At 34.4% G+C, this 15563-nt stretch overlaps 3 protein-coding genes across 4 annotated transcripts; 1 reads left to right on the top strand and 2 right to left on the bottom strand.

Annotated features, from left to right (window-relative positions):
* Positions 1-214: 214 nt before the first annotated feature.
* ORC4 (origin recognition complex subunit 4) lies at positions 215-5068 on the bottom strand. The gene is made up of 16 exons (XM_028081869.2): positions 4910-5068; positions 4726-4816; positions 4588-4644; positions 4201-4248; positions 3091-3141; positions 2950-2993; positions 2811-2874; positions 2536-2622; positions 2178-2269; positions 2020-2101; positions 1632-1717; positions 1438-1547; positions 1188-1280; positions 1057-1121; positions 782-925; positions 215-502 (listed from the first exon to the last, which is right to left on the bottom strand). The coding sequence occupies exons 1-16, from the start codon at positions 5011-5013 to the stop codon at positions 467-469; spliced, it is 1254 nt and encodes a 417-aa protein (XP_027937670.1). The 5' UTR covers positions 5014-5068; the 3' UTR covers positions 215-466.
* Positions 5069-5696: 628 nt separating this feature from the next.
* On the top strand, positions 5697-11011 carry APG2 (Sec-independent periplasmic protein translocase). 2 transcript variants are annotated; one of them, XM_028079910.2, is made up of 4 exons: positions 5697-6026; positions 6697-7004; positions 9936-10226; positions 10613-11011. In XM_028079910.2, the coding sequence occupies exons 1-4, from the start codon at positions 5783-5785 to the stop codon at positions 10820-10822; spliced, it is 1053 nt and encodes a 350-aa protein (XP_027935711.1). In that variant the 5' UTR covers positions 5697-5782; the 3' UTR covers positions 10823-11011. The 2 variants fall into 2 exon arrangements, with proteins under 2 accessions (XP_027935711.1, XP_027935710.1); XM_028079909.2 differs by having other exon boundaries at positions 5705-6026; positions 6688-7004.
* Positions 11012-11272: 261 nt separating this feature from the next.
* On the bottom strand, positions 11273-13887 carry LOC114190855 (uncharacterized). Its single transcript, XM_028079908.2, has 4 exons — positions 13678-13887; positions 13495-13588; positions 12953-13162; positions 11273-12091 (listed from the first exon to the last, which is right to left on the bottom strand). The coding sequence occupies exons 1-4, from the start codon at positions 13759-13761 to the stop codon at positions 11373-11375; spliced, it is 1107 nt and encodes a 368-aa protein (XP_027935709.1). The 5' UTR covers positions 13762-13887; the 3' UTR covers positions 11273-11372.
* Positions 13888-15563: the final 1676 nt, after the last annotated feature.

The following is a 15563-nucleotide window of genomic DNA, read 5'->3' as shown; positions in this document are numbered from 1 at the left end:
ATTTAGCCAAGTTCAGTTGGGTCTGTGTTGGATGTGACATTAAATCAGAATCACGTCAAACTAAGTTAAGTTAGGTTGAATTTACCTAGACCTAGATTGACCCATACTACAAGATCAAAAGTATGAATTTGAAATATGTATAGTTTCAAATTCTTACGTTGTTGATAGGATTTAAAATCATTTGCTTCTAAATAATTTAATTACTCTAATAAAATTTTAATATTTTTCAAAATTCCTTATCGAAACAACATTTTATCATAAAACATATCAAATTCTCTGAAAAAATAAATTACCCTTTTAACACTATTGGGCTTTCCAGCACAACAAAGTGTTGACTATATATGATCAGAACAAAGTGTTGACTAAACAAGAGAGGAGATTTAGTAGACAGGCTGAATTGAGCAGAATTTGGAATCGTACCACACAATGCAACATGAAGCACCAACAGACATGTCCCTCAAGGGTTTTAGCCTTCACGATCCATTAACTTTATAAGGTAAGCCTGCAAAAAATATGCAATTTGATGAGTATTTTGGTTTCTCAAAATATCCTTTTATCCTGTATGGAAGAGACTATTCTCTCTAGTAAATGACCCCTAAAGTGGAGACTCCTGCCAACAGTTATTGTGCCCCATCATACACATGAATCTCAAAATTGAACCTAAGGTCATATTATTGAGAGATGCAAGCCCCTTCACTTCCAATCAAATCCTCGCAATTCTTATTTTTCAATCTGGCACATAATTAATATACAGCTGAGCTAATTGAGTCAGTTAACTTACAGGGCATGAATTATACGCTCTCAGTCCCTGATGTAGTTCAGCAGATGAAATTAAAAGCTTTACAGGACGGAATTCAACAGACAAATTCTGTCCTCTATTGTCTGTGAAACATATCATCTCACGATGAATAAGGTGTTCAAATGCCTGCGTAAAAAAGGAAAAAATACCCCAAGTAAGTTTGGGATTGCAGACAAAGGGTAGGAAACTTACCATAACCATTATTTGCTAGGATAACAAGTTTGGCTTAAAAAATTCATAAAGGAAGATGAACACACCCGTAAGCAGACATTTCTCGAATAATACTCAGAAGTTCGGAAGGAATCATGCATACTTTTATACTCTGCAAAGTATAGCAGTCACGTTAAGGAATAACACAAAAAATTGAAAGAAAAACAACAAATATTACCTTTCATTACAGAATTGAAATTGCATAAACTTTTCTCTTTAACTTCCAATCTCTTCATGCAAACCAAAATATGAAGTTCTAAATTGGAGCAATCTGCTTGCAAGTTGAAATAATAACCAAGACGCCATTATTAGTTCAAGACCCATTAAATGGGAACAGTTTATAGCTGAATATAACGTCAATGCGATGGCCTCTCTATACAGAAAGAATAGCATCTGTTAAAATTTATAATTATTTGAAATTGACATACTTCTTAAACATTCTAGTTTCGGCTGTCTCTGGATGCTTGAAAATGCAATTTCAAAGCTCTCCTGAGACAGGAACCCAGTCTGCAAATCCATATGAGAGACTGCACAGAATCTGGAAGATAATTAAACTCACAAAAGTGTGGAAAATATCTATATGACATTCAACAGCCAACAGAAGTGCTAAAAAATTACTTACAGGAACCTCAGCAAATGTTTGACACAGGAATCAACATTTAAATATTTTTGTAGGGTTTCTTTGAACTTTCTATCTTCTATAATATTCTGTAATCTGTCAAGGATTTCTTAATGAGCTAAACAAGTGTGAATTTTCATTGATCAAGAAAATACATAAATAAATTTTCCATACATAACAGTTTCAGTAGATGCGATGTAGCTGTTTCTCAATGAAATAAGTTTACTCGGAGAAATACAATTGCAGGGTTTGCAACAATATTTCGTTCTGCAAAGCTCATTAACTTAAGTATGAGAATAGTAACATATGGACAAACATGTCAACATGTGTGGATTATGAACTAATCAACTAGAAGCAACATAGGAAAGCATTCGCAATAAAAAAAGGATACTTGGACCCTCGTGTTAAACTCAGTAGCATAATCATGTGGAAAGCTTGAATCGATTGGTAATGTCAGCATATGCATTAGTAACCTACATGACAAGTCAATCATTGCATTTAACATCGTTTTCAGCATATCTCAGTCTAAGGAAATTACAATCCACCTACTTCTGTGAATCTTCCATGGAAGGTGGTAAGAACAACAGTTTTCTATGTGAAAACCGAGATCGTACTCTTTTCTCCAACAGTTGATCCGCATCCTGCAAGGTGAACTATCCTGATTTGTAAAAGTTATCTTATGTTCTACAACAACCACATGATATGATAGATTTTTTTCTCAAAAATACATATACAAGCAAAACAAAGTGGAAAACACTTAATCCAATAACAATAATTTGTAAGTTACAGAAATAACATCAATTTTTTTTTTTTTTTCTCACCAATCGCAATAAGAAATTAAAATATTACTATTCACAATTACTCAAAAGTTTATAGAAGAAAAACGAAATAACTGCAAAGCACATACCAAACGGCAACTAATGCCAAGTACAACAGCCTGTGATGCTATTGATTGCATTGCATCTAACAAACTATAAAGTAACCGCTGTTTACCCTGCAAATAATCAGGATGCAAAACATAGCAAATATATGTTTAAAAAGTCAAACCAAAATATTTCAGTGATCACAAATAGGATTACTTAATAAAGAGTAAGAGGTTGAAAATAACTACAATTATAACCCATAATTTGAACTACAAGCTTTCGACAAATGATCAAAGGGCAAAAGCAAGAGAAGCCTTACCTGAGCAAATAAGTCAAACTCTTCCAGAACAAATATCACTGTTTTATGTGCTAATCCACATTCCCTAGAAAACAAAGATATTAAATGCTCCAGAACTTTAAATTATTTTCCTTTTTCAACGAATGAAACTTTCACTCACTTTAGAATGGCAACCATAAACTGGGAGTTGTCATCAAATGATGCCTGCAGAATGTTCATATCAAGGTAAAAATAAATAAAAAATCAACGTCCGGTAATTGTAAATGAATAGTGGGGATTTTGTATAGGTAGATTATGTTACCGCTTTTGAGAATAGCAATTGATGCTCCATGCACAACTGCCTAGCTATTTCCTGTTTCATCGTGGTTTGCAACAAGAAATGAGACACCAAACAATAACAGATACAGTGCAACCTAAATCTATCTGTTCAAATAATCTTTACTTGTATTGAGATTTTTTATAGTGAAGAAAGAAAGAAAAGGAATATGAAGTGGACAAGGAAGGAAGAGAAACTTCTGAGAAATAAAATAGAAATAGAGGTAGTCTCACTGAAAAAATAGAATGAAGATTAATTTTTTGAGATTATTAAATTTAAAAAGGAATTAAAAACATTATGTAGTGTGTTCTTCTGATTTTTCAAATTTGATAGGCAAATCATTTAATTTAAAAAATATATAAAATTAAAATTATATAAATGTTAAATTTAGCTCATTAAAATAATATAGTGTGATAGAAATTACAGACACATAGACACAAGAACTCTTGTACTTCTGCTAGTAATTAATTATAATAAAACATTGAGATTAACAAAAAGAAGCAAAACTTAAGAGCCATCCTTCCATCTGGTGTTCTTCCACATTCATTTCTGTACTATCCTACACCTAAGGTGAAATGAAAGTGCTTGAATTTCGCTCCATTTATCCGTAGGTTTTAACAGCCAAATGGTGCACAAATCCAATAATTAACTCTCTCCCTCGCTATTTCACTATTTTCTCATTTACCTCTGTGTGATCGAACTGACCGTATGACAAGAATGGTAAATTCTATAACATGCCTACAGTTCCAGAATTATAATCTACAAGCTTCCTAGCTAAATCAAAGTGGAAGATTATCTTCCAATTAGTTGTCCCCTTCTGCAGTAAGACTAACCAGTTAATCACCAACCTATGCGCCTATATTATTAAGTGTAAGAAACTCAATAGGGCGGCAAACTAGCCATATAAGTCATGGATTACGTAAACAAATCACAACTAATAAACGTCAGTAAAGTCGTTATCAGTAGTAAGTCCACATAAACAATCAGGAAAAGCAATTCAAGAAAATATTAACACAAACAGAAAAACAAAGGGCAGTAACAACGCCATAGTCGTTTAAATTAGTAACATTATAAGCAAGTTTTATGAATGCTAACCTTGAATGCGGAGACGTCATCGCTATGTAAAAGGCCATTCAACCGTATCTGCAACGAAAAATTTATACTAAGATGACAGACATACTTCCATTCCCTTAAATTATTACTATCATTATGTTTAATCGCTCCTTCAGTAATATTTGAACATTTCCTTTTTAATTTTAGTCTGTCCACATGCACGTTTTAATCTGTTTTAGTCTCTGCCGGGGACTAAAATGGATTATAAATGTATTTTAGTGACTAAAACGTGTTAAAAAGTTAATGTGTAAGCCTTAGGAAAGTAACTTATAAATATAGTAATGAAGCAGTAATGATTGTGCAGGCGCAAGAACCAAATGACTAAGACTAATTAAACCATATCATTATTTGCGTACAATGATTAATTACCACTGAAATCGAATCTGGATACTCTTGCAGCAAATCTTGAATGACAACTTCCAAAACCTGACAAGAGAAAACATATTGAAAAGAAACTGGAAGAAACCCTTAAACCGATGTTGAGGTTGAGGTGAGTGATGAACACACCGCGTTCTTTCCAGAGCCGCGCGGACCGAGTAGCAGAATAGAATTGTTGCACGCTTCCGTCACCGAATTCGATATCATGAATTTCAGTTTGCTGATATGTGAAATCGGTAAAGTGAGACAACCACCGATTCGGATTTGATTGAATAACAATGAGAAAAGTTAACTGCGGGAAAAAAGTTCAGACCTGTAGTTGCTGTCTGGATAATCGTTCTTGAAGATGAATTTAGGGTCGCAGATTCTGCTTCGAAGCACGTTCACTGCCTTCGTTTTGTGATTCTCTGGCTCCATTGCCCCGAAGATACAACACAGTTGGCGGGAACAACAAACGCGCCTGTTTGTTTATAACTAGCGAAGACCTTGTGTTCTCTGTCAAATGCGGCCCAATTCCACTATGATGGGCTTAGTTCTTCGGTAATGGGCCGAAAGTCCTTCATGATAACACAAAATAAAGACCTGTCTTTGTAATAGTAGTAAAAAATAATTTTTGTTATGAATCTAAAACAAAATGTAATTGACCAAATCTTTAAATTAAATTTTAAAAGAATACAACTTGATCAAGAACTCATTTATTTATTCGAGAATAATTATACAAAAAATAAATTTATATTTAAAATTATTTTTTAACAATACTAAAGTTATTTTTATTCAATTATAATTATAAAAAATTATATTTTCCCATTCATTAAAGATGTCTATCCCGAAACAGTTGTGCTAAAGTTTTATTTTCTCGCATAATATCCTTTAGGAGCAAGCAAAAATCCACGAAAAATTACAATGTCTCAAAATAGAAATTCCTGTTACCAATATTTTCCGACAGACATGAATCTAGAAATTATGTTCTGCAACTATGTTTCATTATTTAATTTGTGTTTATAAAAAACTGAAACAATGATTTAAAGAAAATATCTAAACGATAATTTAATTTTCGAAAACTAATTATAAGAGTTTTGTCTTTGTGTGCAGAATTATAAGAGTTAAAATATCAGGCGGCGAGGCCACACACAACGTGAGCGAGCAAGCCAGAATCAAAGCAAATCGTATCCAACAAAATCAAAAGATGTTACGGCTCACCATGGGATTGGTAACCACCACGGTTCCCGCGAACGTCGTTCCTCAGTTCGGGTCGGTCCGAGCATCTATTCGGGTCGGAAACCCATCCGGGTTGAACTTCCCTCTCTCACTGTCACAGAAGAGGAATAGGAGCTATGTTTGCTTGGCTGTGGATGACGACCTCAGACAGGAGCAGCAGGACTTGAGTACAACCGGTATTGGGTTGGGCTCTGCCCTTGAAGAAAGGCCCGGTAAGTACCACTGAATCCCGTTTCATCGAATTCAGTCATTTCAATTTAATGTTATGATTATATCATTCCTTAAATGTTTTTAGAAAAAAATTAACTTTGCTGAATTCAAGTTGTGCTGTTATTTGCGTTCTTATTTGTAGCATATATTAACCTTGTTCATCAACCTGCATATTGTTATATAAATTCATGGTGATTGATCTGGACGACATACAAAAATGTGGGATGACTTAGTTGTATTAAGGTCGCTTTGAATAAACTCACCCACAAACTTATAGTAGAACAGTGTAAGAAAAAATCAATCTTATATGAAATAAAATTAATTTGAACAAATACAGAGTTACAGATTTAGTTTTCTCCTGTGGAAGTAACTTGTGTCATTTATCCTAGTTATGGAGAATTTTATACAAACATGACTTATTATGTCTAATATTGTGTAAGGATGCTACGAAGATAAATTCCAAATATGATTGGTGAATGTTGTTTTTTGTTCATATTATACTATTTAGCTCAACTTATCCTAGGGTGGTTTCTTGAGAACATTGTTAATGCGGGTATATTTGAAATTGTGCTAATTTTTTCCCCGGTTAATTAATGATTATGGTGATATGATTCCTCAAGTGTAGTAGATATGGTCAAGATTCTAAGATCATTCTTATGTCAGAAAACACAGATCTTTTTGAGAGTACATCAGAAGAAGTGCAGGGAAATTTTGAGCAAGATGGTGAACGAAGTGCTATCTATGATTTTCTTTATCCTAGTAAAGAGCTTCTTCCTGATGATAAAGAAATGAGTGTATTTGATCATCTTGAAGAGCTGCGACAGAGAATCTTTGTATCAGTTTTAGCTGTTGGAGCTAGCATTATGGGATGCTTTGCATTTTCAAAAGAATTGATAATGATTCTTGAAGCTCCTGTTAAATCACAGGGTGTAAGATTTCTTCAGCTGGCTCCTGGTGAATTTTTCTTTACATCTTTAAAGGTAAGATATCTTAGGTTACATAAATCTCCGAGATGGTTGTTGCTTCCTTCCTTATCAAATGAGCTGCGATATTTTATTTCCTGGTAGACATTTCATTAAATTAAACAAGTGTTTTATGTTGTTGGTCCTGCTTTATCAGGAATGTACAAAGCAGCCTTAGTTCTTATGTCTGCCTCATAACTAGTTGCCAAATAAGATTAATGGCATAGTATAACTGAAATATCTTTATTCTCGTGCTAATTGTGTTAACTAAGATCTTAACTTAAAATTCAATCCAAATAAGCTGTGATTTAGAAGATCGAGAAGAATGGAAACAGTTTGTTCATTTATACTCCATCACATCAATTGGTAAGATCTCATAGCCACATGGTGCATAGTATTCATGAATGAATGTGATGGACCGATAGCTCAACCCCTCAAGAAGCCCAAGCAGGTGATAATTAAACCTACTGGGCTAAGGATTACTATGGGCTGAAGTGAGTGCTAAAGCAAATATAATAGGTGTTATGGAATCGGTTACTTCCCTAAAAGGGCTAGCTGGGAAGTCCACTTGATAAGTGGATGCCCTTTTTATGATGCAGTCCCTCTAATAGATGACATGAAATGAAATATTCATTCTCTTTTATATTTCCTTTATCTTTTGTCTTGTAGGGTAACCCCTATTCAATCTCCCGTGTTACTGGTTTTGCCAAATTAGTGGAAGAGTAACTTAAGGATGTCAAACCTAAACCCTTGAAATCCCAATACTCTACCTCACAACCACCTTACACCCAAAACTGTCCCCTCAACTTCACAAAACTCTCTTCCTGTCAAAAAGTTAAACACTGTTCGGATGCAAGAAAGAAGGGCCCAAGGCCTCTGCTACTATTGTAATGAAATTTTTTACTAGATAACAAATGTGCTTCAAAAAATTTCCATCTCCTCATGATAGACGATGAGGATCCCATTACCTCATACATACTTGACCAAGGATATTTTCACTCTCTCCTTACTCCAAAAACACCACCATCACTTACCGATACTAATATCACTCTTCCCCATACCCTATCTAGTTGCAATTTTTGTCTCAAGGGCCAACCTCCCCCAAATCTCACATTTAAAGTTAGCATTTTTGTGTAACGTCCTCATTGACACTAGGAGGTCCCACAACATTTTTGCAACCTCTCATTGCCTTCCACCTCCATCTCACGACCAACCCTACTAAACCATTATCAGATATGGTACCACGATGACCACATCACCTGTACATGCTTTTGTTCCCACATCTAACTTGATCACTAAACTCACTCCTTCACCATTCCTTATTACATATTAACTATTTGGGGTGTTAACATTGTTTTGGGTTTTAAATGGTTATCCACCCTTGGCAATATATCTAGGGATGTAAAAGTGAGTCAAACCGACTCGTAGAGGTTGACTCTTCATGGGTTGAGCTAAAAGAGCCAACACAACTCAATCTACTTTTTAGTGAGCCAAAAATTATCTAATATAGATAGACCCACCATGGGTTGATAGGTTTGCTCACCTAAGCATGTATTGTTCCCTCAACATGCTTATATTGTAGTACAATCAATGTAGATTTGCTCAACCCAACTATTTAAAACAGTACAATCAAGGTATTTACCTATTTCAATGAACATTAACCACAATTAAAATCAAAGTGTGAACCAATATAGTTGGGCACAAAAATGAATTAAGCATCCAAACCATTCAAACACTATTGAACAAAATTGTAGTCTTAAAAAAGACCAAAGTCTCAACCTACATAACTAAACATAGTAAACAATGATGATTGAAAAAATGATAAAGGGTTGTTATTGGTGAGTTACAAGTTAACCTACCTCCAACCCAGCTTAAACCTGTTAACTCATAGGTTGAGTAAGTTAGGTTCAGTTTGACTCATATTTAGGAAAGAAAAAAATCCAGCCTAATCGTGTTCAAACCCAAGGTGAGTTGGATTGGGTCATAAGATTAAACCCATTTTAACACCTCAACCAACATTTTCACCCCAAACATCACTTTTACCCATAATCACACACTCATCACTTTGTTGGGCCAACCACCATCTCCAGACTCCGCCACCATCCACCATCTTCCACCAACTATCCTACCTTCTTCATTCTGGCTCCATTTCATCACTTCATTTCATTATGTTTCAATCATTGTTATCAAGCTCTGAAATTGTAAAAGGATAAAAAAGGAGATAAAAGATCATAACTTGACTTGTAAGAGTTATGCATATATGAAAAACTATATTAATAGATAATATAGACAAGAAAAACAACTCATAATACCTTGGCAGAAACTAGTTTGTCCAACAATTTGTTCATTGCAGGGATGGGCATCTCTTTCACGTGACTACGTTCAAAGTGCAATAGGCTGCATGAAAACGCTGTGAACCATCTTTCTTTATCACAAGAAGGTTGCACCCTCAAGATCAGGGTAATGATGGGTTGATAATCCGACCCCTCGAGAAGCCCAAGTGAGTGATAATGAAAACCTATTGGACCAAGGATTACCATGGGCTGAAGTAAGTGTTGAAGCAAATTCAATAGTTGGTATAGAATATTCGAATTTGCTTGTAAGATCTCATTGGCACGTCGTATTCGTGACTGAATGGACAAAATCTACTTTGTGTATTACCACTTAGAATTTGAATTAGGATCTACTTCAACCCCGCAACACTTATAATGTGAGGACTGTAGGAACTTATTAGAACTAGTCTATTATCTGTACTAGGTTTAGTAGTCTATTATCTCATTAGAACCAGTCAAAATCTTATTATCTTTATGCAGTGTTGTGTTATGTTGTGCATTTAACCTGTTTTTGCATACCCATATAAGTTGGGATCAAACCCTGAATAAAGAGATAAAATAAAAGAAGGCAGGAGCTACCTCGATAGTATTAATTTTTTGTCACTCTGAACTGCAGGTATCTGGGTACTGTGGCCTTCTTTTGGGAAGCCCCATCATCCTCTATGAAATCATAGCCTTTATACTTCCAGGACTTACAAAATCCGAAAGAAGATTTCTAGGGCCAATTGTTTTAGGCTCATCAGTTCTTTTCTATGCTGGAATAACTTTCTCCTACTTAGTTCTGACACCTGCGGCTTTAAATTTCTTTGTTAACTACGCTGAAGGTGCTGTTGAATCATTATGGTCCATTGATCAGTACTTTGAATTTGTTCTTGTGCTTATGTTCAGTACAGGCTTATCTTTCCAGGTAAATTTTTTCTTCCTGGTTTCTCTTCCTTTTTTGACACACTAGCTGACACCAACTCTTGACAGTGGTTATTGATATGATTACATTTTTAAAAATGTCTGCTTGGGGTCTATTTGGAGTTATGAACAATGTGGACATTCCAGCAACATGATTCTGTTATGTATTCGAAAGAAAGGCATGCTATGGTTACTAAGATGAAGAATGTTCATAAGATAGTTTTTGCTTGCACTCCATATATAATCAATCATTCCTTTGGATTTTAGTTTTGCATAAATAGTTGTGCGTTTTACCTGTGCTTGATGAAACAAGAACAAGAAGTAATCTTGAACAACATAGGTACCTCCAAACTCTATTAGTTATGGAATCTAAAGGAATTCATATTGCAGGTACCTGTCATACAATTTCTACTGGGACAACTTGGACTGGTGTCCGGGGACCAGATGCTATCCATTTGGAGGTATGTTGTGGTTGGTGCAGTAGTGGCAGCTGCTATAGTTACGCCATCTACCGATCCTCTTACTCAAGTTCTTCTAGCAGCACCTTTATTGGGTCTTTACCTTGGTGGCGCATGGATGGTCAAGCTTACTGGACGATGACCTTAGTCCCCTCTTAATTACGTGCCAGAATTTTCGGTCTGAGTAAGATGTTAATGTACATTCACACCGTAATGTAGTGTATATTTTTACTCGTACCAGAGCATTACTTTTCCTGTATTCCAATTGAATCAAAAACGTACAAGTCTGTCGGGTCATTTTTAAATGAAAAACTTGCTTTTTATTTTCAAATTACACACAAAAGAAAAGTACAATACAACTAAATATGGCTTTTCAAGTTGAATCTCCTCGCCCGTATGTTTAGAGCAATAAAGCTTAATTGTCCGAAGAACGTGCCTATAAGAAGTGAATTATAACAGAAACTGAACTGAACCAGTTAGATTTTGATGGAATTGTAATTGAAATCTTAATACCGAAATTATAATTATATTCAAATGCGGGAGATGCATTCAGCAATTTTATTGATATCTGAGGTCGACCAGCACACTCGTATATATATATATATATAATTGTAAATTCAAAAGATCATTTTCAGAAGTTCTACAACGACAAATTCATTGAACACATTCTAGAACCTGGCTAATGTCAGAGTCTACTTATCGGTTAATGTTATATTTTCCAGTCTGGCTGCTTCATCAGCAATACTAGGATTACTTAGTTCAGATGCAAGCTGTCTCAGCGAACTCCTTAGGCCATTGCATGGCTCCATAAATACATCTGATGAGCCTAAAAGTTGTTCTACCTCCACTTGCACAGTATCAATAATGCTGAGTATTTTCTCCGAACCTGCCTTGATGGCAGGAATCTCTTGCGGGGGGTAAAGACATGCCCCAATCTCATCAATCTGTCGACCAAGTTCTTGACACAATTGCAACAATTTCTCCATCGAATTTACAAAACTGCTATTGTCGCTTGGTTTTTCTACCTTAAGCAAGCCAATGATGGAGTGAATGAGTAGTTTTATAAATGAAAGTGTATCTGAGACCACCTCAATTGCTCTTTCAGCCACTTTCATCTCTTCAGGCGACAAGTCATTCCCTATATCATCTTCACTTGAATTACCATCATGGGGCTCTGGCGCAGCTTCTGGACAACTCTCACCGGAAGTTTTGTCAACTTGATCATTGGATGATGCAGGCTTCAATTCTTTCATCTCACGAAGAACATCCTTCACTGAAACAGCAACCTGCGTCATTCCTCGCCCAATTGCTGTAACATTTGTGGAAGGAGTTTTTTTAAGGGCAGAACATGCTTCCCATACAGGACCAACCAATTGTGGTACTGATAGTTTCTGGTCTTTAGAATGGGTCCCTGTTGGTGTTTCATTAAAAGAGAAAAGTTGTCAACAATCCAAAGGGATTATTACAAAAGAATATGATAATTAGAGACTATTCATTAGAGTATGCTGCGTGCATTCCAAAACCAAAAATATCCTTAATCAATGCGTATTAAAGCAGAAGTATCCTGGGATTTTATTAAATCAAATTTTAATTTTAAACTAGATTGATCAGAGAATAAATTAAGTAACTGAAATACATTCTCTAACACCATACTTGTAAAGGGAGAAAACTCCAAATCACAACAGAACACCATACCTCGTATATATCAAAGAAAATGTTAGGAATACACTATCTAACACACTCTCACTCGTTAAATTTACTGGAAATTAACAATTTGGTCGGTCCCATACCTTATTTAATGAATCTCTCCCCCGACTTTTGTAGTATAGTATCGAATAAATTTGAATCAATAAAAGAGAGTATTAGGGAGTTTGTGTTTCTAGCACTATTCATAAATCGACTTCATAGCTTCCAGATCAACTAATGACATGACACTCAACATCACAAAAAGAAAAACGGCATAAAAAACTTCTGTGGTGAAAACATAGCGTGATAGGACGGACTTAAAAAACATCTCTACCACCAACTAAATATCTTAGCTAGGTCCATCTCTTTCTCTATCACCTAAATCATGAAATGGAATCATCATCAGGTTGCGTGTTTTCTCCTCAGCTCAAGCACAGAATCCATTCTACATGTCTGGCAGAGTGTATAAAAGACATCTAGCTATTAGATTCATTCGACAGTCCAGAATCACAGAGAAAAAGGTGTTATAACTACTGACCAGGGTCACTAATCATCATAGAATAGCATAAATGAATAATCACCATACCATATAAAGAGATTGTTTCCTTCATCAACCTGAAGCTGGAATCAACAACTTGCTTCACGGATGCATGAACAGCAGAAGATAGAGTAGGCCCCGCACCAACTGTACTACCATGGGAAACCAAAAGGAAACCTTGTAGAGTGTTGAAGTATGATGCCATATTTTCCTCAATTGCTTTGGACTCTGGCTGCTCCCCGGTCCAAAGCATTCCCACTGCAGAAAAGCAAGACACAATTACTAACACAATTGAAAAACTAGAAAGAAAATTTATGATATCCGAAGAGTGCAATTCTTAATAAAAAGAAGGCAAAAAAAAAACATTGAAAATCTTTCCCCTTTCATTAATTTAAGAATTGATACAATGTTCAACACAATTCAATTCATGCAATCTCTCTTACCCTGTTCGGAAAACCCTCGTGAGTGATGCAACACTGAAAACTAAATAATGACGGGGAAAGATCTAATTTTGGGAGTGCTAGATAGCAAAATTGAAACAGGGCATTAGAAAGAAACAAAATTTAGAGAGTGAAATAAGAATGGCTGACCTGTGGTTGCTTGTTTAGAAACTTGGTCACCCATTTTCATGACATCGTCCCATGTAACTTTGGTCGCAGAAGACGGCGGTGTTCTATCCAAAACCTAGAAGGGGTGTGAAGAAAGAGATGTTGAGGGATGGTGATAGATAGCAGAGTAGACAAAAACAGAGAGAGGAATGGTGTCGTTATTACCTGGAGGGTTTCGTGGATAGTTGCAAGGTGGGAACCAAGTACTAGATTGAGATGTTCTTTCTCTTTCTTGGATCTTACAGCCATCTTCAGCTCTCGTTCTCTCCCCAACTGCACGCCGCTGCGTTTCAATCTCCAACCAAAGCTTTCTGCCAAATGACAAGGGCGGTGACGGCGTTGGGAACAGTTTGAAGCTGATAACAGGGGTTAATGCCTGCGTGGCACTTCTTTATAAACAATTTGGTTTAATCATGCCTCTGGTCTCCATTTTGAAATCAAAATCTCAAAATGATACCCAAATTTTTAAAAGTATCAAGTTGGTTCCCTTTTTTGTTAAAACATCTCACGTTTACCCTTTCCCTTAATTTAAGATTGATGCCGTTAGATTGTCACGTTTCAGTTCCTCAATTTTTTGAATTTTTTTATCTTTTTTTTTTATTTTTTTACTTTTGATTTTTTTTTTTTTTTAAAAAATAAAAAAATTTGTCACATGTCAAGCTGTCATCGTGCCACGTGACGATGACAGAGTGATGTGGCAATAATATTACGTCAGGTGTCATTTCCTTAATCTCAATTTGGTCCCTTTATTTTAATTTGTCTCAATTTAGTCCCAATTTTTGTAAAAATTAACAATTTTGTCCCTCTCGAAATTGAAATCAAATTTAATTTTTATATATAAATTATTAGGAATTTAAGTGTGAGTCTAAGTTGGTTATAAATGAGAAAGTAGAGCACTATATAAAAAGAAACTCATTGCCTTAAAGTTTTGGGTTGAGAGTGTTGTCAATACTTGATATGGTTAGGCTAAGGTCTCGTCTGGTGTTGTATATATCACAGTGATACTCTTCCTTAAAAATCTAACATAAATATTTTCTCATATTGATTATATTTAGGTTAAATTATACTTTTGGTCCACATTTTTGTAGCAAAATTTGAATTTGGTCCCTCAATAATGGGATGCCACGTGTCAGTTCTTGAATTTTTTGATTTTGATTTTTATTTTTTTTAAAATTTTTAAAAGAGTAAAAATTTGCCTCGTGTCAAACTGACATTATGCTAGGTAACAATGATAGTGCCACGTGTCACTATTATGCTGTGTGTCATTTTTCTATTCTCAATCTGGTCCAGTATTTTAATTTTTGTCTTAATTTAGTCCTAATTTTTGTAAAAATTGTACAATTTTGTCCCTTTCCAAATTGAAACCAAATTTAATTTCTATATAAATGTGTATAAATATATCTATCAAAATTGATATTTCAAGTAAATATTTTTAACAATATTAAGTTTATTTTAATTTATATTTTACATTAAACTTTATTTAAAATTGTTTTAAAGTTGTTAATAGAAAATAATACTAATAACAAAAAAATTCATAAATTATATTGATATTTTATTACATCAAACCTTAATATTGTTTTTTATTTGAAGTTAGATTTTAAACAATTGTATATTTTTAAAATGTGTAAAATTCAATAATTTTTATACAAATATTTTAGTTGGTATAAAAATAACAATTATATAATTTAAGAAAAATTGAACTAGTTTATCTAACGATCAAAAACAAATAAATTTAAAATTTAAAAATAATTTGAATTAAAATTGAATGTGAAATAAATTTAAATAAATTTAGTTTTATATTAATTTGAATAAAAAAATAAAATTTAATAAATATATTGGTATAATTTTTGTTTCGATCAGCTTTTTGCCAAATGACAAAGATAGTGATGGCGTTGGGAACAGTCTGAAGCTGATAATAGAGGTTTATGCCTGCGTGGCACTTCTTTATAAACAATTTTTAATATATAAAGATTTTCTCATATAGATTATATATATTTAATTAGTAGAACGATTTTTTTTTATTAATGTTAGAAATTTTTTCAGTAATAATA

Source organism: Vigna unguiculata, chromosome 7 (genome assembly GCF_037176805.1).
Source record: "Vigna unguiculata cultivar grain cowpea cultivar isolate G323 ecotype 2 chromosome 7, ASM3717680v1, whole genome shotgun sequence".
Lineage (NCBI taxonomy): Eukaryota > Viridiplantae > Streptophyta > Magnoliopsida > Fabales > Fabaceae > Vigna > Vigna unguiculata.
Note: the sequence above shows the minus strand (reverse complement) of the source record. Positions and strands in the feature narration are given on the sequence as shown.

What these genes read in the sequence shown, in the direction of transcription:
- ORC4 (XM_028081869.2), bottom strand. Translation starts at nt 5,013, where the DNA reads ATGGAGCCAGAGAATCACAAAACGAAGGCAGTGAACGTGCTTCGAAGC. An exon ending in TTGGCATTAGTTGCCGTTTG is followed by an intron (nt 2,270 to 2,535) that starts GTATGTGCTTTG and finishes TTCACCTTGCAG; the next exon opens with GATGCGGATCAACTGTTGGA. An exon ending in AGTTTAACACGAGGGTCCAA is followed by an intron (nt 1,718 to 2,019) that starts GTATCCTTTTTT and finishes GACAGATTACAG; the next exon opens with AATATTATAGAAGATAGAAA.
- APG2 (XM_028079909.2), top strand. Translation starts at nt 5,783, where the DNA reads ATGTTACGGCTCACCATGGGATTGGTAACCACCACGGTTCCCGCGAAC. An exon ending in TTTTCTTTACATCTTTAAAG is followed by an intron (nt 7,005 to 9,935) that starts GTAAGATATCTT and finishes TCTGAACTGCAG; the next exon opens with GTATCTGGGTACTGTGGCCT. An exon ending in GTACAGGCTTATCTTTCCAG is followed by an intron (nt 10,227 to 10,612) that starts GTAAATTTTTTC and finishes TTCATATTGCAG; the next exon opens with GTACCTGTCATACAATTTCT.
- LOC114190855 (XM_028079908.2), bottom strand. Translation starts at nt 13,761, where the DNA reads ATGGCTGTAAGATCCAAGAAAGAGAAAGAACATCTCAATCTAGTACTT. An exon ending in CTATCCACGAAACCCTCCAG is followed by an intron (nt 13,589 to 13,677) that starts GTAATAACGACA and finishes CACCCCTTCTAG; the next exon opens with GTTTTGGATAGAACACCGCC. An exon ending in TTCTAAACAAGCAACCACAG is followed by an intron (nt 13,163 to 13,494) that starts GTCAGCCATTCT and finishes GCTTTTCTGCAG; the next exon opens with TGGGAATGCTTTGGACCGGG.